Source organism: Canis aureus, chromosome 5, assembly GCF_053574225.1.
Source record: "Canis aureus isolate CA01 chromosome 5, VMU_Caureus_v.1.0, whole genome shotgun sequence".
NCBI classification, from domain to species: domain Eukaryota; kingdom Metazoa; phylum Chordata; class Mammalia; order Carnivora; family Canidae; genus Canis; species Canis aureus.
In genome coordinates, this window is record NC_135615.1 from 72,344,648 (window position 1) to 72,370,976 (window position 26,329).

Below are 26,329 nucleotides of genomic sequence, written 5' to 3' on the forward strand. Positions count from 1 at the left end.
GAATGTTACTAGTTTAAGAAATTGAAATTTTTCTTTTTCTTTTTTTTAATATAAAACTATTTATTGACCACTGTTTACTAGTATTTACAATAAAGTAAACAATATACAGTTGGATAACATTCTGACTACAAAGTTATTGTTTTTCCTGGTTTCTGCTGAACCAGTAACTCAAATACTGAGGACTGAGCCTACATGTTAGGAATGAGTTGGGGTGAAGAAAAAACATGCAGGTCAAGAATTTGGATTATAGAAGTCTGTCCACCCATTTATTCCAGCAGGTGCTAAATTGCCAACATTTCTAACCATCTGGTTATGATTAGGTTTCCATGAACAAAGTCTTAGACACTCCATGAATCATGTCAATGTCCTTTGGATGAGTTTGTTGGTGGTGATAAAATTTTCTTTTCAGGGATCTTGCAAATAAACTTGCATTTATATGACTGGAACTATGGATATGGATTCTAATATGGCTGCCTTTAAATTGTTCAATTTAAACTGTTTACATTACAATTAAATTGTCCAATTAATTACAAAATTTGAAAGGTTAAGGCTTCAGGAAAAATTTCAATGTAACTTTAAGTGATTTATTCTTACGTTGCTGAAAATGATAGCATCCCAGAAACATGGGCTTATCCATGGTTATAAAATGCTGTTTTTGTTTTGGTGAATGTTTCAAAATAACAAAAAGAAAACCACTTATGTATGTATTTTTTAAGTATATACACAAAAAAGTGCTAAATAAACAAACAAAAAAAAACCCAAAATGATCCCTAGGCATATAGGAGATAAACACAAATTCTAACTGAGTAACAACTATGAAGATTTCCCCCAACATTTAAAAAAGGTGTTCTCTAATGCAGGGGGATAATATACCACGGTCTCAAATATTCTTTTCTGATAAAGGAAACAACTACAGAAAGCTTTTATTTGTTCAAAGTAACCAGTGCTATAGATGCAAAAAACCCCAACAACTCCCCCAATACCACTTCACAACAAACATATCAAACTTGATTTTCATTAGAATGTTATTTTCTCACACTAATACATCAAAAAACAAAGACCCAGATTTTATGTGTATGTGTACACACACACACACACACACACACACACACAAAAAGCAACACAATCAATTATTGAGCTTCATCTTCTGGACAAGAATGCCAAGTTAGTCTCTCTTCATAAAATGCAATTACAATTTGAGGACACTTCATATTTGCCTCTTTTGCCAGCACCAAGTCTGCCTCATCTGAATCTTTCCATTTCATGAGAAACATTAGTTCTCCACTGCTGTCTGTGGCACCAATTAATTCGTTCAGGATCAAGACCTCTGGCAAAGCCTCTTGGTTTAGCAGCAGCATCTCTTTTCTTCTTTGATTTACTATCATCAGATTAGCTATCAGATAAAGATTTTCTTTTTGTACCATCTTTTTCTTTACCAGCTTTTTGAGAATTAACAAATGCTTCAATTAACTCTGGACAATCTAGATTTTCTTCAGGTTCCCAAGTATTGTCAGCATTTGTAAATCCCTTCCACTTGAGAAATACTCCACCTTCCCATTCACTATATGGCAATCCAGTACTTTTTCACCACAAATTCTTCAGGCTCCGCCTCTTCTACTTTTTTACACTTTTCATTCTGTTTCTTTCCCATTTTTTGCAATGTAGTTTTATTGGACGCCATTTTTTTTTTTTTTTTTGCAGACTTGAAGAGCTATTATTCACTGCCTCCAAGCTGCTCTGGGTCCCGGGTCTGTGGCATCTCCAAGAAATCGAAATTTTTCAATTGAAATTGAAAATTTTCACTTGAAATTTACTTACCAAAAGAAATCTACTCACTTGAGGTGACTTTTCCACAGCAGAAAAGCCAGGGAATGCATCTTATATTATTTATGCATCTTATTTTTTCAGAATTCACTCCCTCTACAGATACACCATACACACACACACACACACACACACACACACACACACACTGTACACTTTTCTGAGACATACTTAAGTGACCTTTTGACTGTCCAGACATCACTCTTCCTTAGTCACTGTGTACATCTGGGATATGTGACTACTATATAATCAGGGAATGGGACAGCATGATTCCTCCAATTAATCATTATTATGCAATTGTTTTAAGTAAGAGGAGCTAATAAAGACTTTGGCTCAAACCAGATTCCTAAATCATTCAGTGTTTTTTTTTTTTTCCTTTGATTGACCACTAATTTATCTGGAGACCTCTTTGACTGAAGCAAATCATAACCTGCCAAGGATTTGAGAAACACTATACTGCTAGTCTTTTGCCTCTTTGTTTCTACCTTAAGCATACTTTATAAGGTAGAAAGAAACTGACATTTAATATTTAGTGCCTATTATTGTCAGTAATGCTATGATTAGATGGTATCATATTTTTACACATGAAGAAACTAAGATCAGAGAAGTTATCTGTTCACTCTCATAGCTATCAAGTTGCAGACTTTCATGGTTTCTACTATACTACACTACTGCTATATCATCCTCTATAGACGTTAACACTCCACTTCTGAAAGTCCAGTCATTGTTCCTAATCGCTTTCTTAAATAACATATTTATTTGCATGTCTGTGTGTAAATGTCCTGCCTTTCCACATTAAAATCTAAGATTGGTTAACGGATGAACTCTTTTATTCACTATTATAGTCCTACCCTAGAATAGTCCCTAGTACAAAGAAAGCCCTCAATCAATAAATATTTGGTGAATGAATGCCTCTCAGATTTGAAACTTTTGAGGGAAGACACTGATTCCTTTTTACTAAGCACAGGTAAATAATGATGGTATTAAGTAAATGCTTCATTGAGTTTATCCAAAAATTTTAAGGCTGCACATTCAATAATTTCCAAGCTAAAATAATGAGCCATTTTCCACCAGCAGATGGTGATACAGACACAAAAAAAGCCACATTACATTAGTGCATTACTTTCTTGTTTAGAGCTTTATAGCTGTCATCTCATTTGATCTTCAAATCAACTGTGACAGAGAAGGTATTATCCCACTCAAATGATAAGGAAGCTGAGCCCTATATTTGTCCTGGGTATTTTGTTTACTAGTGACTGAGGCAGAGTAGGAGCTAGAACTTTTTAAATTCCTACTTAAATAATTTTCTATTGTGCCATAGCTCTTTAATGTAAAAGTTAAGTTTGGTCAGCATTAGTATATCCCAAATCTTAAATACCAATTAATAACTGAGTTGTCTGGTATGAAGTTGAACAGTTATCTCTATTAAAAATCTAGAACTTGACCTAGAATACATTCTTAGTAACTACTAGAAGCTCCACATACAAATAAATCTTAATTGCACGAGGTAAGGTGTCAGTGGTACAAAACATGAGTATCTTAACCCCATGATTTTAAAATCTCTTGCTACTTTATTTATAAATATTTATAAATATTTTTCCATCAAGACTTTACCTACAGTAAACAAGGAACAAGTTTTATTAATCCAAGATTCACTTTTGGCCATGGTATATTTGCTTATGTAACGAGAAATGTCCAGCAGATTAGTGGTAAGGAAAATAAGAAGCATTATGGGGCTGATTAATTTAGAAAACATAATTACCAGCTCCTGAATAGCTAGAGAGATGTCTTAGATGACATAAGAAAAATAAGAATGAAGAGATGTTTTCAACATGGTCCATATTTGATTCAGGAGGAAAGAAGCATGAATTCTGTACCTCTCCAGGACGGATCTTGATGAAAAAGCTGCTACGTTTGTAAGAAATCTTCAGAACTTTGGGCCAAGGGAAGCGGTTGATTCTCAGCTTATCTTTATAAACCAGAAGGCCACTAGAGCAGACACCTAGGATGATATCCACTCCCTCCAAGTCCTGAAAAAGTATAGTATTAGCAGTTCAGTTTCAGCAAAGTGCTCAACACACTGTTGAATATTATTTGATAATCTGAAGATATCAATAACCAAAAACCCTTACAAGAGTATACATTAAAAAGCAAAGCTTAATCTAACAATCATAATCCATGGAACTTTGAGTCCATGTAAAAATGTTACTATATCACTGTGAAGTGAACATCTGCTCTTCTCTTGTCCAAGAAACACGGACATGCACACGTCTTACCACTGAAGGAACTCCTAGAAGTAATGTAGCCATCACCGCCATCCCTCAAAACCACCATGAAATGTCACAACTTTTTTTATGATAATGTGGTCATTCATTCAAAAATCATAGTTAAAGGAGTTGACTGTATTCCTCTATAAAGTCAGTATGAGAGAATCTCAGACTCTTAATTATTGATGTTAAGTATATTAAATTATAAAAACCCAAAGTCAAGAAGGAACAGCAAGATAAAGTCACATTTCCGTGCCTCTTTAGTAATTTTAAAAAATTAAATGTACAATAATAATCATGTGTTTTCAAATAGGAAAATAAATTTCAACTGAGTAAATCTCTGATGACTATTTAAATAGGTAATCAAAACCCAGAGTTAAATGTTTCTTGACTACTCCTTTTCCCAAATTGAGTATAGAGAAACACATTAGTGCCTATATGTGTTATGTACAATCACAAGTGAGAAGTAAAAATAATAAACTCTAACTCAATGACTCTATAACTGAGAATTTCCCAGAAGATCCGTCTTAAAGCCTGTGGGTACAACTATATCTCTCTCCTAATTATATGTTTTGGAGAAACAATTTGCGTTACAACATTTGGGAAAGGAACATGCTGCCTGACTTCCTCATTACTCCTGATAATTACCTCATCGACATCAGCCTACAGCACGAATTGAGAAGCGAAACTAAGCAATTTCAGTTCTGATCTTTCTACCATCTACTTTAGAGATTCACAGAAGCACCCAGGCCAAAACAATCCAGAGCAACATTTTAAGGAAAACCACTAACATAAAATAAACTTTTATTAGATTTAATAGAATCTAAAGAAGGAAGAATCTTCAGGTATCAGCTATTCAGGGCGAGAGAAACATAAAAGGTCCTGTTAGTTCAATCACACATCAGATGTTTGAATGTCCTTCTTTCTAAATTCCTACCAATTATTCTACCTACCCTAGAATAGAAGGTAGTGAGCATTCCTTTCTTTTTTTTTTAAGATTTTATTTATTTATTCATGAGAGACACACAGAGAGAGAGAGAAAGAGAGAGAGAGAGAGGCAGAGACACAGGCAGAGGGAGAAGCAGGCTCCGTGCAGGGAGCCCGACGTGGGACTTGATCCCGGGACTCCAGGATCACGCTGCTGAGCCACCCAGGATCCCCTGTAGTGAGCATTCTGTCACTGGAGCTATTCCAGGATAGGTTAGAATAACTGCTTTGTAGAAATTTAGAAAAAAGGACAAACATCTGGTGTGTGATTGGACTAACAGGACCTTTCATGTTTTAGGCACTAAATAATTACTATGGTAGCTGGGGGCCCATTTCCATCTTAGAAAAGCTCTGTTAGGTAATTTGTCAAATTATGTTGAATAGTATTTCCCTGTAATTTCCATTTTACTAGCTCTAGCTTTGTATCTGGAGCCATAGTAAAATCTCTACTTCACACAGCAATCCATCAATACACAAAGATAGGTATTATGTCTTCCCTAAACCTTCTCTTCTATGAGCTAAGTATACATTTCTTTGCTTTCCCACTAGACATGGTTTTGAGTCCCCTCATCATGCACCCTAGTTAAGTTTCTCTAAATGAACCTCACATCATTCCTTGAGCCCATTCCCTCACAAACTCCTCACACTCCCTTGCCACCCCTGGCCATTTCAGTAACTGAAGATGAGAGAAGTCAAGCAACTTCCTTTAAGTTTATCCTCTTAGGTTGTATTAGGCAGAACTAGGATTAAAGCTCAAGTTTAAAAAAAAAAAAAAAAAAAGCTCAAGTTTCCAATGCCCTAACCCAGCAGTTTCCAAATGAACCACTGTGGTTCATCCCATGTGCATTAGAATCACCTGGAGAGCTGGTAAAATCAGATTTCTTGGCTCCACCTGCAGCATTTCTGATTAAGTCTGGGATGGGACCTGAAATGTGCATTTCTAACAAGTTCTGGATGATGCTAAATGCTGGAAGACCACACTTTGAAAACCACTACCTCAGGCCAATGGTTCTCAGATTCAGGTGTAAAAGAGTAATCTAAGATGTTCATTCAACTTGGGAGTTCTAGAATTTGTCCGAAGCAATTCAGTAAATCTGGGAGGACCCTGAGAATCTGCATACTTACTAAATAAGTAAGGTGACTTTGATGTAGGTGATGTTGGTTGTGAAACATGCCTTGCTGCCACTCTTTATTTTCAAATGCATCTGCATTTTAGGAAAATATCACTTCTGCTCTCACTGCTATATCTTTGATCCTTATAGGGGCCTTGATGTGAAACTTCATTCTGATAGTGGAATCACAAAGGGGCAATTCAAATTATACACTTAAGGGGCACGGGGTGGCTCAGTCAGTTAAGCATCTGCCTTCAGCTCAGGTCATGATCCTATGGTGCTGGGATCAAGCCCCACGCAGGGTTTTCTGCTCAGTGGGGAGCCTGCTTCTTCCTCTCCCTCTGTGTCTCCCCCTGCTAGCTCTCTCTCTCTCTCTCTCTCTTTCATTCTCGCTCTTGCTCTCAAATAAATAAAATCTTAAAAAAAGATTAAACAAAATTCTAACAAGAACCATCTCTTTTGAATGTTTTTATAATACTCCAGATAAAAGTTGGCAACAAGTATTATATGACCCAGGTCTGATACACGTATATTAATAAAGGCCAAATATATCATTCATTACCTTTGCTTTATGAAGGTCAACACCATACATAGACAACTTTTTGGCATTCTCAAGAAATTCCAGGTCAGCTTGAGCTGGAGTCATGGACCTTTGGTAGAATAAAAATTGAAAATTCAGCATCACAGTACCAACGTTTACAATAATAACATTTATATATTAGCTGCACTTTACATACACAAATAAATATAAATATATATATTTATATATACACACAAACACACACACCAATACCTATACGGATATATTTCATAGTGCTGAAAATAAAATATTAGGGAAAAGGATTTTTACCACTACCTGTGTCTAAATCATTGAAATATGCCTCAGTAAAAAGAGATCTTGGAGAAAAACAAAGTCACCAAAAAACTATTAAAAGAAAAGTTTTAAAAAGTATCCTGCTAAACAATTCCTTAAAAGCTGCCTCACCATCATCATTTCTACTACCCCTCCCTCTCCTCAGCTTTTTTCTCTAACACACACAAACTCCTCCCACTAATTTTTCTTGCCAAGGAGGTGACCAAATTAAATCCTCTGAGGGCATGGTACAATTTACAATATCCTCTTAGCTGCTTTTTTCTTTCCATACTCCTGAATTATTATGGAAATTAAACAGGAGGGCAGCTGAAGTTACTTAACTGGCGACTCTTAATAGGGGCAGGCTTGATGAAAAGAAATTTTCTGGTAACAGATGGTGTCCTGCCCACTAATCTAAACAAAATAAATTGGTTAATAGAAGCATGTAGATAATGGGGCTGCTTTCTCTGTTATTAAGATGTCTTCATTACTACGCATATAATGAATTTGATTTGTTTGAAAACAATCAGTCTCACTATCTAAATGCTCACTGTGATGGTCTTACCTTCTCCTTTATAACTTTTCCCTCTTTTGAGAAGTGCTCATGAGCTATATTGAGCTCTAGAGAAAAAGATACCACTCCTAGTGCTACACAATTCAGGCCAATAAAATATAACTTCATACTAACAATAATGCCGCCACACCCCTAAAGAAAAACCGTGTAAATGGCTGTTTCCCAGAGGACCGCCTTAAACTATACAAAGCAGCAGTGGCCTTTTCATTTAACAGAAGAAAGTCTCTTCTAAACCCATCTGTCTTTTACCCTCATTAAAAAGAACAAAGGTTCCTTGGAACAACAACCAAAATCTCAGGAGGCAGTCTGCAGATTTGTTAATGACTTAGCCTCCCCAAATAACCCACCCCCTCCCCCCACACACACACAAGTACTAAATCATTACACCTGAGTTCTATTTGCTACTAGATCTAAAATTGAACACACATACACACAAAAGGAGAATGGGAAAATGAACACATATGCAAGTCTGTGTATTCAAGTCCCTAAAAACACCCCAGGAACCAGGCACCCAGGTGGCTCAGTCGGTTGAGCGACTGACTCTTGGTTTCTAAACAGGTCATGGTCTCACAGTCATGGGATCAAGCCCCAGGATAGGTTCTGAGCTCAGTGTGGAGTCAGTTTGAGATTCTCACTCTGCCCCTTCTCTCTCAAATAAATAAAAATCTTTTAAAAACCACAGGAAAAAAAAAACCTCAGGAAGTTTTTATAGTTTTTTTCCCCCCATGTAAAGTTACATACTTTTCTAGTTAAGATTACTCCCAATCATTTTATAATTTTTGTTGTTGTTACTATTATCAATGGCTTCAATTTTATGATTCTGAAGGTGGAACGGAGCTTGAATATTACAGCACTTTGATTTTGCTGACAAATAGGCCCTGAGGGATCACATAATCATGGGCAAGTTGTGACTCTCAAGTTTAAGGCAGCAAGCTTTAGTCAGCACTTTAAGTCACATTACTCATGCTGGAATCATGTCTCCTGCACTTTAGAGTGGTGACCTGGTGTCTCCCCTCAATCTCTTAACTATAAAGTAAGATCCATAATAATATCTAATTCCAGAGACTAGGTTAGGCAATGACTTTTTTATCTTTGCTGAATGAATGAAAGTGACTAGTAGGATAAAATGAGATAAATGGTTGTGAAACTGCTCTGCAAATATAAATGTTTATTATTGCAACTTTAGGTTCCTTTTAAAAAAAGTTTTTTTAAGATTTATTTATTTATTTAAGAGAGAGAGTGTGTGCATGTGTGTGTGTGTGTGTGAGCAGAAATGGAGAGGCAGAAGGACAAGGAAAGGAGAGAATCCATAGCAGAGTCACTACTGAGCACATAGCCAACATGGGGATTGATTCCAAGATCCTGAGATCATGACCTGAGCCAAAATCAAGGGTCAGCCACTCAACTGATGCAACTTTAGGTTTCTGATGATAGTACAATGGAACATCTATACACAATTCATAGAAGAGAAAAATTTATCACTTAAACTTGAAGACAGATTTTAAAATATTAAATGAGGCAATCATGATAAAATCTTCTCTATACTTACTCCTCCAACTCTAAGGGACGTTAATTGGGTCAATTTAAATACAGATTTAAGTTTCAAACCATGTATTTAAATGTTTCTCTAAGTAAGCATATCCTAAAATTATATTAAGGGCAGGAGGACCTGACTGGCTCAGTTAAGAACATGTGACTCTTGATCTCAGGGTTATGAGTTCAAGCTCCATGTAGGGTGGAGATTACTTAAATAACTAGATATTGTTAATCAATCAATCAAATTGTATTAAGGGCAGGTAGTAGAAGAGTTAACTTATTTAAAACTATGAATTTCCTTGTTAGTTGAAAATAATACTTATATTTAAAGTTTGGCTGATGTTTGAAACATGCTTAAACTTAAAAGTTACCTACACTGCAAATAATTTTTTCCTCTACTATTTTTGGGAAAACTGTTGTTTATAGGGTGTAATTCCTATAAACAAAGACATTCTCCTATATAACCTCAATGCAACCATCCAAAGCAGGGAATAAATATTAATACATTACTACTATCTAATCCTCAGACCCCATTCAAGTCTAGCCAGTTATTTAAAAAAAATGTTCTATACAGTAGAAAAGGCCCAGTTTAGTTAGCATTCATGAGTTTCATTTAGTTCATGTCTCTGGTCTTCTTCTTTAGTCTGAAACAGTTCCTTAATCTTTCTTTGACTTTCATAATCTTGATCTTTTGAGGAATCCAAGATAGTTATTCTATAGAATGTCCCTCAATTTGGGTCTGATGTTTCTCCATGAGTTGATTCAGGTTTTGCATCTTTGATAGGAATAGCACAGACGTGGCTCCATGTTCTCACTGTATCCTATCAGGTAGCAGGTATACAACTTCAATTCGTCCCTTCATGGACAATGTTCATTTTGATCACTGATGTCTGCCAGGCTTCTCCTCTGTGAATTCCTATTTATCTCTTTGTAATTAATAACTATTTTGTGGGAATCTTTTGAATATCCAATTCCTTATGAAACTTTCAATTTATTCATTTTATCAGTATGGATTCATACATTCTCACTTTATTCAATGCAATATAATAAATTATTTTCCTTATTTATTTTAGTGCTTAAATTGGCCAGATTTGGTCAGTGGGAACCTCTCCAAGTTGGATTCTGTATCCTTCTGATCATTGCTGTCATTTTTTTGAGCATCTCCTTTCCCCAACAATGTAGAGTTAGAGTATATTAATATGTATGTGTGTATGTATGTGTGCCTACTTATACATCTATCTATAAGACATCATGAGTTAGCATTGAAACCTCCAGTTTTAACACAATACTACAGTTTCTACCTCTTCATAATATGTATCTCCCTTCACTGATAGTAAAACACCTGACTCCCATTATCATTAATATATTGACTAATCTGATCAACACCTTGTTTATAACCAATCTCTCATTGCTGCAACTGACTCCTCCCTTACATGCATGCCCTCTTCACCTTGACTGGACTCTGAACCCTCCCATGTGGGAGTGCTCCCCACACAGGGATGCCCTCCTTACCTCATTCAGGTTCTAACTCCTGGTGTTAGGTTACCCCTTTCATGGACAGCTTCATCCTGCCCAGGTTTTAATACCCTGTATCAGGTACCTCCCTATGTGGATGGCCTCCACCCCATATAGGCTTTACCACCATATGGATGCCCTTCTCAATATGCTCTGCCTCTGATAACTACCACCATATGCCTGCACATGACTATTCTCTTAATACTGTTTGAGCTCTGATTTCTCATGCCAGGCTGGCCCCCTACCCATGAATATTCTACTCTCTCCACTCTGCTGGGACCCCAATATCTCGGTCAGACTGCTTCTCTGCATGGATGACTATCTTGCTCTACCCTGCCTAATGGCAAAACAAATGGTTCAGGAAGCTTTTTCTAATTATAAAAATCATATAAATTCATTGTATAAGAACATGGAGGAGGAAAGAAAATCTCATAATCCCACTACCCACAGAACTGTACATGCAAATACAACACATATATTTTATAAATCTAACACCACAAATTAAATTTAAATTATTTTCAACTTAAAATTTTAAAGATCATGGTTTCTCCTAGATCTTCCAAAACTCTTGAAGTATAATAAACTAGCTGAGAAGAGGTTATATACCTCTAAGCCATTAAGAATTTATTCAGTGCCACCTAATAATTTACCACTTGAAAGCTTACAAAAGTATCTAACTAGGAAGCTCTGGCACTGGTTAAAACTCTTGCTCATTAAAAAGAGAAATTAAAACAAAGTTTCTCTGTATTTATTTTCAGCAAGTGGGGTCCGGATACAGAGCCATTCAGTAAGTTCCAATGTTATGTGACAACCTTTTAATAATGTTTGTTACATCTCCTAATTAAGGACTGAGATTTCAAATAATTAAGTGGGAGACAACTGACAAGTTTACATACTTTCCTACTACCCATAAATGGAGGGCAATTAATTTTAAAGCTTGATTTGTTAGTATAAATTTATAGTGTTAATTATAACTTCAAAGTCTCTATCTGGGCAAAGGGCCACTAACTAAGTGTTCCATGTACGTAGGCGGTCCTCTATTTATCTGAGAACAGGATGGTATTTGCTTGTACTTTTCAATGCATAGTAAAATGCTTCTGCCTCAGTAGAAGTTTCTCTGGATTAGTAAAAATGCCATGTTGTTGAACATAATTAAATTTTCCATTTAGCTTTGTTTCTAAAAAGTGCTAATCTTTCCAAAAAGGATCAAGTAAATTCCAAGATATCAGACAACTAAATTTTCTAGTCATGGAGATCCATTATTGCTTAATTTCTATCCATATACCTAACAGAATATCAATTGGACCACATCTACCTGTCCCCTTTGAGGTCATTTCACTTATTTGGGTTTAAATTTTGTTAAGTTCCAAAAAGTAGTTCTGTAAACCCAGATTCACATCCATCACTTGTAAAATGGGTTTAAGAATTACTATTCTAGGGCAGCCCCGGTGGCGCAGCGGTTTAGCGCCGCCTGCAGCCCAGGGCATGATCCTGGAGTCCCGGAATCGAGTCCCACGTCAGGCTCTCTGCATGGAGCCTGCTTCTCCCTCTGCCTGTGTCTCTGCCTCTCTCTCTCTCTCTCTGCATCTCTATGAATAAATAAATAAAATCTTTTAAAAAAAAAGAATTACTATTCTAGCAAATACTCTCACTATATGCTAGTCACTCTGCGAAGTACATCACATTTTTAACAATCACAAAATTCATAATATTACCCTTATTTTTCAGATAAGAAAACTAAAGCTTAGAGAGCTTAAATAATTTACTAAGAGTCTTAAAGTTAATAAGGAATAGAATCTGGGACACCTGAGTGGCTCAGCAGCTGAGGCCTTTGCCTCAGAGCGTGATCCCAGATTCCTGGGTTCGAGCCCCACATCAGGCTGCTTGCATGGAGCCTGCTTCTCCCTCTTCCTGTGTCTCTGCTTCTCCCTCTCTGTGTCTCTCATGAATAAATAAATAAGATCTTAAAAAAAAAAAAAAAAGGAATAGAATCTGAACTCAAGTATGACAGGCTGATTCCAGAGCCCATGCTTCTATCTCACAGTCTAGTTCAGTGGTTCTCAAACTTTTTGACCTTAGGATCCCTTCACTTTCTTAACAATTATAGAGGACTCCAAAGAGCTTTTCTTTATGTGGGTTATATCTATCAATACTTACTACATTAGAAATTAAAACTAAGAAAATTTAAAAATGACTTATTAAATCTTTAAAAAATAGTAATAAGCTCATATTTTAACATTTGTAACTTTTTTATATGAAAAGTAACAATATTTTCCCAAAATGTAGTAAAAAAAAGTGACATTGTTTCACATATTTACAAATTTTTTAAATATCTGGTTTAGAAGAAACCTGGATTCTCCTAATTCAGACTAACATAACTCAGGGTACTACTAACTCAAGGCAACATCAGACATCATGTTAATAAGCTAAGGCAGCCTGTAAAATTTAGCATTGGCAAGTCCCTCAAATAACCATGGGATGTCTAGTAGGAAGAAACACAAATTATGTTGGCACTTGAATATTAGCTAACACTTACTGAATTTTGACAAAGTGTAAGACACTGTATTAAGTTTTTCTACCTTTTCTAATCCTATCTGTCACCCTATTTCCTCTGAAATGATATGCTCCATCATACATATAAGGAACCTGAGGCTCTGAGAGGTTAAGTGAATAACTCGAGGTCACAAGGCCAGAACCAAACAGAGCCAAGATCTCAACCCAGCTCAGCCTGACCTATGCTCTTCCTTTTGATCATTTTGTTATGACATCTCTCAACATCATCAATAATTTCCATGGAAAAAAGCAACAAATTAAAAAAGATTTTTCAAAATACCTTCAGGGATTCCATCAGTTCTCTGAAGTCTATCCATGTACACAAGTCCTAAGAACCCCTGCTTTAACAGTCTCAAAGTACCTAACATAGAATAATAAGTTTAAAATCTGGGGGAAAAAAAAATCTGGGGGGTGGTGAGGAGGTAAAGCAACAATAGCTAACATTTATTGAGCAACTGCTATGTGTCAGACACAGTGCTTAGTGCTTTACACCTATTACCTCATTTAATTTTCATCCTGCAACACAACACCTGTTACTCTGATGAGAAAACTGAGGTTCAGAGGGCTTAAATGACTTGCTCAAAGTCAAACAGTGAAGGGGCCTGAGCTGACACTACGGCACCACATCCCCTCTACGGCAAACACTGATTCAAAACCAGGCCACGGTTTAAACTTATTGCCAAAACAAATACAGAAAAAACCCTGGAGACATTTACCTGTATGACTTATGCAGTTCCATGACCTTCTCTTCAAGTTCCTTGGTCTGATTTGGGGCCAGTTTAAAATCACTAACATATTCTGCACCATGAAGTTCTGGGTCATAGTCTCCCAGCTCAGACTGGATGGTGTAAGAACCTAATAATGCTAAGGTTGCAAAGGAACAGGGCAGACGTCCTGAAACTATGTCCTGTCGGAGCTGAAGGCATAAATAATATCTAGAGCCAAAAGAGAAAAAAATGTTACCATGTCAGCAACAACAAAAACAAAATACAGAGAAAGAGGAAGAAAAGCAGAGAGGGAGGGAAGCAGAAGAAAAACAAGAGATATTAAATAAATATGAGATAATATTAATAATTGTTCAATCTAGGTGGTGGGTATATGATTGTTCATCATACTATTATTTTTTCTTTTTTGTGTTTAAATTTTTTCCATGTAAAAAGTTAAACAAACAATCCTGTAACTATGTTGGACTCATGTTTGGAAGGCAATTTAAAAAGAAAGAGGAAGTTGCTAAGAGAGTAGATCTTCAAAATTCTCATCACCAGGAAAAACATTTTTGTAATTATGTATGGTGATGGTTGTGAACTAGACTTATTGTGGTGATCATTTCATAATATGTGCAAATATTGAATCATTATGCTGTATGCTTGAAATTAATACAATGGCGTATGTCATTTATATCTCAATAACAAAAAAGGAAGAAAAAGAAGAGGTAAAGTTGGGAAAAGTCTGACAGAGGAAAAGAAATTAATATTTAACCGAGTACATTAAGTACCAAATACATATAGATTATCTCATCTAATTTTCACGAAAAAACTTAAGAGGTGGGTATCATTACCAGATTACAGATGGGGAGGGAGGCAGCCTCAAAAACTAAGTTTGCTCAATGTCATATAGTAATAAAGGCTGTTTGGCTCCAAAACTGGACTTCCTCTATCATACTGCTTTGCCAAATGTGTAGATATTGTCCTTCATATATAAAGATGACATTATTGACACATTTTTACTAGGGTATGAACAGTTACAGTTCTCTTCCCCTCAAGATGGGCTAAGTTGTATGCAGCCTTCTACACTCTATCATCTTGTAAGATTAATTCCACCTGTGTGCTAAATTGCTGGGCATTCAGACTGGGGTCAACACTGTTCAGGAGAACAAACCAACTGAGTGCCCCTACATATGTTAGACATTCATCTCTGTCAGTATCATGTTTACACCTATGATCCTGACCTCCTTAGTCACTCTTTCTAGCTGAGCTAATACAGACTGTTTCACCAAACAGAAAAGCTGGGAGATATGATGAAATTGTAAATTCCTGTACTAATTAGAATTATCTTCTTGTTTTGACCATAATAAGATGTTGAATAATGTAGGCATCAACAATCGCTTTTGCTCTCTATGATTAGTCACTACATACATGTTTTTCTAAAAAAGAAGAATGCCAACCAAATCACAAGGATCTTAAACTCCTCTAAAATGTAGGTAATTAGCAAAGAATTTTAGGGATTTGTTCTGTTTTATACATAACCTCAATGAAGAAAGATGAATAAGAAGAGACAAGTATTGCTTGAGAAAAAGAAATCACCAAAACAATTTTTTCAGGCAGAGATGGCATCTCAACTTCAAGAATGTGCTAAGGATTAACTAGACAAAGAATAATCTTTTTATTTATTTTTTATTTTTTTAAAGATAATTTACTTATTCAGAGAGAGAGAGAGAGAGAGGCAGAGACACAGGCAGAGGGAGAAGCAGGCTCCATGCAGGGAGCCTGACGTCGGACTTGATCCAGGGTCTCCAGGATCACACCCTAGGTTGCAGGTGGCGCTAAACCGCTGCACCACCGGGGCTGCCCAGAATAATTTTTTTTAAATTTCACTGTACTGGGGCAGCCCGGGTGGCTCAGTGGTTTAGCGCCGCCTTCAGCCCAGGGTCTGATCCTAGACCCAGTATCGAGTCCCATGTCAGGCTCCCTGCATGGAGCCTGCTTCTCCCTCTGCCTGTGTCTCTGCCTCTCTCTCTCTCTCTCTCTCTCTCTCTGTCTCTCATGAATGAATGAATGAATAAATAAAATAAATGAAACAAAAAAAATTTCACTGTACTTATCAGACTTAGAGTTTACTTAGGCTATTCCCTTATTTGAGAAATCTGAAAACTGAGGTACAGAGACTGTATATTTGTCTGAAGACAGATAGTGGATAGCAAAATGAGAATTAGAATGCAGTTTCTCATAGCAACCAACAGTTCCACTGAACAAACATTTGCCAAGCACCTACTATGTATAAGGATCCACATAAGGTGTTATGGATATAAATATGTAAAGTAGTATTCTTTATAATATACTGCTCTTCCATTTTATTTTTTTTAATTAATATTTACATAGAATCCAATTAAGGTCATTTTCCTAATATCAGGAAGTTTTTTTCAAAGAGTACAAGATTTATTTTATAAATTGAGCTCAAAAATTACTGAGGAAGATTCAATTTATGAGGATTATGTACCTAATTATACACTTTAAAAGGGAAATGAGAAGAAATAATAACACACACATGAAATAATAATAATTCAGGGATGCCTGGGTGGCTCAGTGGTTGAGCATCTCTGCCTTTGGCTTAGAGTGTGATCCCAGGGTCCTGGGAGCGAGTCCCCTGCAGGGAGCCTGCTTCTCCCTCTGCCTATACCTCTGCCTCACTCTCTGTCTCTCATGAATAAATAAAATATTAAAAATAATAATAATAATTCAGACTTCAGCTTTTTTGATCCCTATAACAGAAAACACAGGGAAAGAGTATTGAAAAGAGAAAGTAGCAAAGCTATTATACCACTTATATTTTTGTCTTGCCCTTTGGATGGCATGTGGTTTATAGGTGCCTTATACACAGCATGATATAGTAGCCATGATAAGCAAGGTTAATTCCCCTGCCAATTTCTTTCCAGCACATCACAGATATATGAGGCTTTTAGGCTCACTTATTTGCAAACCTGCCTTGAAGTGACCAGATACTTTCCATCCTATGTTTAATTCTCTTCAGTTCTAAACAGAAAAATTCCCAGAGCTTATGATAATCAGAATTACTTATTATATATTTAACTATTAATAAATTATTTACCTTGTTATATCTTCTGTCAACTGTGCTGGATCAGGTGGATAAAACTTTACATTAAATGTGAAATTCCAGGGGACACCTGTAAGAGTAAACAGAAAAAGAATTGTATGCTTATACCTAAGTTTGTGATTATTAGGAGTGCCTAATATATTCAAAGTTTTCTTTTTCCTGTGGTTTTTTATTTTTAAATTTTATTTATATTCAATTAATTAAGATGTAGTATATTATTAGTTTCAGAGGTAGGGTCTAGTGATTCAACAGTCTTTTTTTTTTTTTTTTTTTAATTTTTATTTATTTATGATAGTCACACAGAGAGAGAGAGAGAGAGGCAGAGACACAGGCAGAGGGAGAAGCAGGCTCCATGCACCGGGAGCCCGACGTGGGATTCGATCCCGGGTCTCCAGGATCACGCCCCGGGCCAAAGGCAGGCGCCAAACCGCTGCGCCACCCGGGGATCCCTCAACAGTCTTATATAATGCTCAGTGCTCATTACATCACATGACGTCCTTAATGTCCAACATCCAGTTACCTCACCCCGGCCCCCCTCCAGCAACCCTCAGTTTGTTTCCTATGAGTAAGAGTGCCCTTATGGTTTCTCTCCATCTCTTGATTTTGTCTTTATTTTTTCCTCACTTCCCTTTGATCCTGTTTTGTTTCTTAAACTCCACATATGAGTAAGATCATATAATTGTCTCTCTGATTGACTTATTTTGCTTAGCCTAATACCCTGTGGGCCCATCCACATCATTGCAAATGGCAAGGTTTCATTTTTTCTTTTGATGGTTGAGTAGTAGTCATATTGCGTAAACACCTCCCAATTCTATTTCCATAAATATATATGTATGTTTAAGTGTGGTCAGAATGATATATTTATAAGATATTGGTTGTAACAGCAAATATCTGGAGATAATCTAAACATATATTTATTTAGCAAGAGAAGATATATTTCCAAGATACACTGTTAGGTGAAAAAATTTTGAGGTCAAGAGCAGTACATATAGAAAACAACCATAAGGGGCACCTGGATGGCTCAGCTGGTTAAGCATCCAACTCTTGATTTTGCTCAGGTCATGATCTCAGGGCTGTGAGATCAAGCCCCGCATCAGGCTCCTTGCTCAGCACAGAGTATGCCTCTCTCTGTGCCTCTCCCCCCTTGCTCTCTCTAATAAATAAAAATCTTTCAAAAAGTAAAATTTAAATTAAAAAAAGCAACCATGAACATTGGGGGGTAGAAAGAAGTATATATTAGGGTACATTTATATATGCATAGACAATCTCTATAAGAATATATACTAAACCAGTTATAGGAGTTGGGAAACTAGGAAGGGGAACTTTTAGGAAGGAAAATGGAGAAGATGGGGAAAATAGGATGGAGACTTATTTTCACTGTATACTCTTTTATACCATTTGAATTTTGTAGGGGTACTACTTGTTAAATATAAACATTTAACTTTTCTAAAGGATAACCTTTGTCTCCTCCCACTAAAATGCGAATTACTAAGCATAAGAACTTTTTTCTGTTTTATTTGGTGTGTATCCCTAGTGTCCAAACAGTGCTTGGTAGATCATAGATGCTCAAGAAATATTTGTTGAGTGAATGAGTAAAATAAAGTAACAGGTCTCACAGCATTGTTATGAAGGTCATATGAGGATGCTACAGCTCCAGGAAAAAAAAGTTATTAATATATTAAATTATCTATTAATCCAGATCCACCGATAACCTTATGTTACTAGAACAAATCAAATGAAAAGAAAAACACACACAAAACTTCTGCATTCTGACTGAATTTTTCTCTCCATTTAACCCAAAATAAGGAAGTTTAACTGTCTTAGAAATAACCATATCTAAACAGAAATGTCCCAATTATTAACTCTTTTATTTTGTTAACAGTTAATCATAAGGAGAGGAACCCAAATTTTCAGTTCCCATTCTTTTCCATGTAAGAGATTCAAGTTTAGATATTCAAGTTGCTAATGAAGATATTCAGGTTCACTGCAAACTAGCTCAGGGTTCAATGCAATAAAGAAACTAAAAAAGGTAATCACTTGGAATTAAAAAAATATTAAAGTTAAGCCTTTGTCAGTGACTGTTTCTAGAATAGGATACATATAATTAGTAATATCTTTTTTTTTTATGATAGTCAGAGAGAGAGAGAGAGAGAGGCAGAGACATAGGCAGAGGGAGAAGCAGGTTCCATGCACCGGGAGCCCGACGTGGGATTCGATCCCGGGTCCCCAGGATCACGCCCTGCGCCAAAGGCAGGCGCTAAACCGCTGCGCCACCCAGGGATCCCTAATTAGTAATATCTTATGGAGAATGTTTAGTGGATAAAAAGGTGGCTGGAAAAGCTTTAAAAAATCTTAACATTAAAATTTCTGCCTTCTAACTCAGCAACACTTCAGTGGCATTCCCAGCAAAGTGCATAACCTGAAGATTCATGTGCCATGGAAGAAAAATCAGACAGGCTCAAAGTGACCACTTAGAAGCAAATGTCTGGATTCTTCAAAACTATCAATGTTATAAAATACTTTAAAGATCTGGGAAAGTTCCAGGTCAAAAAAACTAAAGAGATGTGCCAACTAAATGCAAAATATCACCATAGACTTTCTTTTGCTATAAAGAATATTACTGGGACAACTGATAAGGTCTATAGGTTATAGTATTATTTCAATGTTAATTTCCTGCTTTTAATAACTATATTATAGCTATATAAGAAAATTCCTAGTTTTTAGAATATTTTTGGGGTAGAGAGGTATCATGACTGCAACTTATTATTGGTGAAATAGGTGAAATTCATGTAATATTAACCATTTTAAAGTATACAATTCAGTATATTTAATGTACAATTCAGTGGCATTTAATACGTTGACAATGTTGTACATCATCTCCATCTAGTTTCAAAACCTTTTCATCATTCCCACAGGAGACTCTATATCCAGAGCAGTCACTCCCTTATCGCCCTACACCCCAACTTTTGGCAACCACTAATCTGTTTTGTCTCTGTAGATCTACATATTCTGGATACTTCAATAAATGGAATCATGTATGACCTTTAAGATTTGGCTACTTTCACTTAATATAATATTTTCACTGTTCATCTATACAGTAGCATGTATAAGTATTTCCTTATTAAGGATAAGGAATATTCCACTCTATGTAGATACCACATTTTGCTTACTCATTATCCATTGATGGACATTGGGTTGTTTCTCCCTTTTGTCTATTGTGAATAGTGTTGCTGCGATGCAACTTTAAAATGGTTCAGAAAAAAACATCTATATATATATATATATATAAGTAATTGGATAGATAAACAGAAAAGACGACAAAGCAAATGTAAAAATATTAACATTTGAGGAATCTTAGTAAAGGACATTCAGGAATTCTTTGTCGCAGTCTTTCAACTTTCTATTAAGTCTGAAATTATGTCAAAAATATTTTAAATTAATAATTGAAAAAAAGTCCTGCCTTCTAAGGACACAGGAAACTAAGAACTCTCATTTACTGTTACTGGCAAACTGTTACGATCAGTGTGAAGGATGGCAGTTTGGTAATGTCTGGTAAAACATACCCTATAATCTAGCAATTCCACTTTTCAGTATACATCCTTAATCAAGTATTTTTTAAACTGTGGATCATGATCCATTGTGAAATCAGTTTAGTAGGTCAAAAACAGCATTTAAAAAAATGAAGTAGAATACAAATAGATCAGAGCATGTCCTTCATAGTAAAGACTAAGAATTGTTTTGTGAAATTTTCTTTTCAACTGAGATGAATTTCAAAAATCATATTGAGTAAGAAAAGCAAGTCACAAGTTAGCTATTCTGTAATTAAATTCATATGTTCAAAAGGTAAAGCAACATTTTTAGGTATATATTCATAGGTAATAAAAACTATTTAAAAAATACAGTGAAAGCATTAAAACAAAATTTGGAACAGTTGTGACCTCTTGCAGGGAAAGGAGAGAAGATGCATTTATAAGGGGTATACCTATAGAATTTTTAAAAACTAATTTATGTAAGTTATTTATCTGTATTTTTCAGAATACATAGAAGGTATAAGGATTTCTCTCTCTTTTTTTCTTTCTTTCCTTTTTTTGAAGGTATAAGGACTTGTTTTTGCTCTGCACTATTCCAGAAAGGCACAGAGGGGGACAGCCACACTGAGTAGGGGAGCTCTCTCTTATTCAGAACCAGGGAATTAAGCTGGGAGGAGAGAGAGATACTGACAAACCTCCAAAAAAGACTCAAATGGATGGATGGGTCTGAGGGAAATTTCAGAAAAACAGACACAGCAATATTATCTACAGTATATAGGTATGGATATATAAGAAAAAAACATAAAAACATGGACTAAATCACCCCAAACTTATGAAAATAGATCTCTATGGCCAGGGAGAAAGGAAGATATGACTAGGAGGAAAACAAAAAAGACAAAACTTAGTCTCCATATTTTATTATATGCTTTTAATATGGAAACATCTTTCTAGTGAATATCTATTTCAATTTTATTTATTTTTTAATGTTTTGCAGTGCTTTGTTTTTTTTAATTGAAATATTCTTTATATAGTCTGTATGCTTATTTGTATATCAGTTGCACATTTCTTTTCTTAAAGTCTGTGTCTAGGGATCCCTGGGTGGCGCAGCGGTTTAGCGCCTGCCTTTGGCCCAGGGCGTGATCCTGGAGACCCGGGATCGAATCCCACGTCAGGCTCCCGGTGCATGGAGCCTGCTTCTTCCTCTGCCTGTGTCTCTGCCTCTCTCTCTCTCTCTCTCTCTCTCTCTGACTCATAAATAAATTAAAAAAAAATTAAAAAATAAAAAATAAAAAATAAAGTCTGTGTCTTATTTCAATTTTAGATATTCATTTTTTTAATTCTCTTTCTACGAACTTACCCACAGGAACATATATATGCATGCACTTATATAAGTTATATAAGTGAACTCAAACTTATATAAATGTTCACTGCAACCTTGTTTGTAATAGCAAACTATTGAGAATAACCCAAAATGTCCATCAAAAGGACTGCTTATATATATATTGTGCTACAACTATGTAATCATTACAAAAATTCTTAAACAAAATATATTTATATATGTTGGAATGAAGAATACTCCATTATGTTAAATTAAAATTATGTTATGTTAAACTATGTTAAATTAAAAATATTTAAATTATGTTAAATTTAAAATATTGGTTACATTTTTTATTAAATACATATAAAATATACCTATTAAATACATATTTATATAAAATATGCATAGTAAGGTATAATATGCATATAAAACAAATATGTATTAAATGCATATTTATATTAAATTAATGTGTATATCTACGTACACTCAGAACATCTCTGGAAAGAACACAAGGAATTAAAGGATGGGGTAAAAGGGTGATTTACCTTGCATCTGATTCATCTATATCTTTTAATTTTATTCCATGTATATATATCACCTATTTAAAGAAACTTTTAACTATATATACCATAATACATACTGCATATATAATATAATGCAATATATAATATATAACAATGTACAGTAGTCCCCCCTTTCCATGGTAAACCATGATCTGGAAGCAGATGATCCTGCTGATATATAGTCAGAAGATCAATAGTAGCCTAAGACTAGGTCACAATGCCTGCATCATTCACCTCGCTTCATCTCATCACACAGGCATTTTTTTTAAAAGATTTTATTTATTTATTCATGAGAGACACAAAGAGAGAGAGAGAGAGGCAGAGACATAGGCAGAGGGAGAAGCAGGCTCTATGCAGGGAGCCCAAAGAGGGACTCAATCCCTGGACCCCGGGATCACACCCTGAGCCGAAGGCAGACGCTCAACTGCTGAGCCACCCAGGCATCCCTTATCACAGAGGCATTTTATCACACTACATTATCATAGGAAGGGTGAGTACAGTACAATACAATATTTTGAGAGAGTAACCACATTCATATAATTTTATTACAGTATTTTGTTATAGTTGTTCTATTTTTATTATTGTCGTTAATCTCTTACTGTGCCTAATTTATAAATTAAACTTTATCAAGATACATATGTATAGGAAAAAACAATATATATAGGGTTTAATTCTATCTGCAATTTCAGGCATCTAAAGGGAAACCTGGAATGTATCTCCTGTGGACATGGTGGGGGACAAGAATACTGTTTAGCATAATTCTATTTTTGAAAGCCAAAACATATATACCTAGAAAAAATCTTGTAGCTTATGTTAACTTAACAGTGATTGTATCTAGAGGACAGAATTTAGGGGACTTTTACTTTCTCCATGATATTTTTCCATAATGTTTAAATCTTTCACAATGGGTATATATTATGAGTGTGATGAAAAATATTAAAAAAAAAAACCAAAATCTTTGCAATACATAAGTGTCAAACTTCCCTTTGGCTTAATGTTTACATTTTCACTCCCTGTTTAAGTTTGTGCTATAGACAAGGTTTTCCTTTCATATGTTAAAGGAAGGTTTTTATGATTTTTGAAATTTTTTTTATGACACAAGTTTTTTCTTAGCAAGATTTTTTTCCATAGCCAGAGGGATAATCTACCAGATACCCTTCTCCACTCATTATATATTCTGTTTTAACTTTTCCTCCTAATCAATCTTCTTGTATAATCATTCGCTCCTGAGTAATATTGAGTATTAAAAGAATTTTCATTGAAAGGGACTTGGTGTTAATGTTTTTCTTGTTATGCCTCAAATATTCCGAAAATTTATTGTTCTGACTTCCATTTTATTCTTTCTTTCTTTCTTCCTCTTTTTTTTTTTTTGCTTTGCATTTTAAAATAACATTTTATAGGCAAAGAACAAATATGGAGAGTTGCTAATACATAGGAGTATTTTGTTTCCCTATCTCAAGGAATATAAATTATAAATAGTGTCTAAAGGAAAACATTTCACAACAGCAAGATTGTTTTCTTTTAAGGAACAAATGAAAAATAAAATTTGTTTTCAGGTAATAGAGTTAAAACTTACTAACCATGATGAATAATCTCTATTGCAGTTCCTAGAAGTTTCCTTAAAAATAAACTAAACTAAAAGGACATTTAGTTATAAATAGGAGAAAAAGAGTCTCCACCGCTTAGCTAGCCATTTGGGCCTGGAGCTACAAAATACTATTCTATACTTTATTCAACCTAGAAATATTTATCTCAGGACAGCAGTCTGAGCAGGAGGGTACAACAGTAATATATACTAGAAAGCTTGGAGCAGGAGAAAAACCACAATGTCAGAGGGCCATTGGCAAAAGAAGAACTGTTTGGAAGAAGACTTGAAAATGGACAAAAAGAACTACAGAGAGGAAAACATGAAGAAGGTTAGAATGCAATAGTCCAAAACAGTTTAAAAGGAACAGGACCAGGCAGCAAACTCCTTTGAGAATTGACTCCCATATCTTTTTTCTCTTCTCATCTTTGTTCTTCTCTAACTTGTTTTTCTCAACCATTCCAATCTTCCCCAATTTTGCCTAGTGGTGAAGAAAAAAAAATCAAGCTCTGACCTACATCTCAATTGTGTCCACCTCTGCTGTATCTTTCTATCATGGAATCTCCTCCTTCCAAGGGAAGGCTTTATCTCACTTTCAGAGCCACCTGCCATAGCCAGGATTCTAAAGTGACTCATAGCCAGAAAACAGGTGAAAATCCTCTCACCTACTAAAAGAAAGAAAGAACTATAAAAAGGGCTATATTCACTTACCACGAACCTGCTTTTTTATTTCTTTGGCAGAATCCAGCCACGTCTGTAAAAAGAAGAAAAAGCATTTAGAGCTCCAAAACACACAAACCACAGAGTACCAGAGCAGAATTACTGACCATCTTCGAATAAGAGCCTCCAGGTCAAACTACATTTCCGATATTCTCTGCATTAACTTCACAAAGCATAGTAAATCTGAGCAGAGAAGTAGGGGGCCAGATAGGCTTGAATCCTAGCTCCACTACTTCCTAGCTGAGTGATTGTAGGCATCTCTGTTTCTCAGTTTTCTCATCTACCAAAGGAAATTAAATTGCGATACCAGTAGTAGGGCTTATCTCACAGACTTATTGTCAAGATTATAAATGAGTTCATACATGTAAAGCATTTAGTAAACAAAAAATGCTAAATAAGCATTTGCTATTTTTATCATTCTATAAAGAACAGTAGAGATATAACCAAGATTAATAAACATCACCCCGATCTTATTTTCGCCTCTAACTCTGACCTTCAATCTCATTTAAGTTTTCTATGTCAACACAGCATCAGGTACATGTTTCATGCTCAGTTAATATTTACCGGATGAATGATTAAGTTGTTTTCCCTGACTACTCTTTCCCACACTAATCTCTCCTTTTACCATTCTCCAACTCCACTTAGAGTTACACATCATTAGGGCAGGGTTCCTCAACTCACGGTGGACCATGCAAAATAATGGCACTTAAAAAGAGCCTCACTATTAACATCTTCTGTAGGCTCCCTGGGAAATGTTTAAAGACAGAAATTTCTAAATTGTTTAAAGTATTTCTTTAAATATTTTATTTATTTATTCATGAGAGACACAGAGAGAGAGGCAGAGACATAAGCAGAGGGAGAAGCAGGCTCCCTGTGGGGAGAGCCTGACGCGGAACTCCATCCCAGAACCCTGGGATGATGCCCTGAGCTAAAGGCAGACACACTCAACTGTTGAGCCACCGAGGCACCCTTGTTTAAAGTATTGTCATTCATATAAGGACAGACAGAAAAGTACCTAAAATATAAGTGTATAGATCAATAACTTATCAAAGTGAACACATAAGTTTAACATTATCAGCATCCAGGAGCCCCTCTCCTACTTCCTTCCAATCCCTCTCCATTCCCTCCTCCAAAAGGTTTAAAACTGGATTTTAGTGTTCTTTAGAAAATACCTTCCTCTATAAACAAAGACAAAAGGTACAAGGTTACCATCCTATTTGCCCTGCCCAAGAAATGAATTTGAACACCACAGTCTTATATTTGATTATATACTACTTAAACTGTTGTATAAAAGTAGTCAACACAATAGACAATAAGCACAGGAGTGAGGATTAATTTCCTTTTCTCTCCCCTTTCCCCACAATTAACACAAAAGAGTAACAAATATGTGTTAAAATATACAACTTAATATAAAATTGTTCCTTAGAATAAAAACTAAACACACACTCGTTTAACCCTTGTCAGAAAGCCAATAACCCTCATTTCTCATTATGATTAAAGAACTTTAAGTTGCTGTAGGCCCAAAGGCAAAGGAAGACTTCAAAAGCACCAATTAATAAGT

At 35.5% G+C, this 26,329-nt stretch overlaps 1 protein-coding gene and 1 pseudogene across 39 annotated transcripts in view; both read right to left on the bottom strand.

Moving 5' to 3' along the window:
• EPB41 (erythrocyte membrane protein band 4.1) overlaps positions 1 to 26,329 on the bottom strand; it is a 197,835-nt gene that overhangs the window by 62,766 nt on the left and 108,740 nt on the right. For all 39 annotated transcript variants that reach the window (XR_013380438.1, XR_013380437.1, XR_013380436.1 and 36 more), the window contains 5 exons: positions 24,760 to 24,802; positions 17,047 to 17,122; positions 13,938 to 14,156; positions 6,753 to 6,840; positions 3,702 to 3,854 (listed from right to left, as the gene is read on the bottom strand). Coding sequence is in view for 28 of the 39 variants with exons in the window: in XM_077898847.1 (XP_077754973.1) it covers positions 3,702 to 3,854; positions 6,753 to 6,840; positions 13,938 to 14,156; positions 17,047 to 17,122; positions 24,760 to 24,802 (579 nt within the window). In the remaining 11 variants the exon portion in view is untranslated. The remainder of the gene's footprint in view (positions 1 to 3,701; positions 3,855 to 6,752; positions 6,841 to 13,937; positions 14,157 to 17,046; positions 17,123 to 24,759; positions 24,803 to 26,329) is intronic.
• LOC144313516 (chromobox protein homolog 3 pseudogene) lies at positions 28 to 1,816 on the bottom strand (annotated as a pseudogene).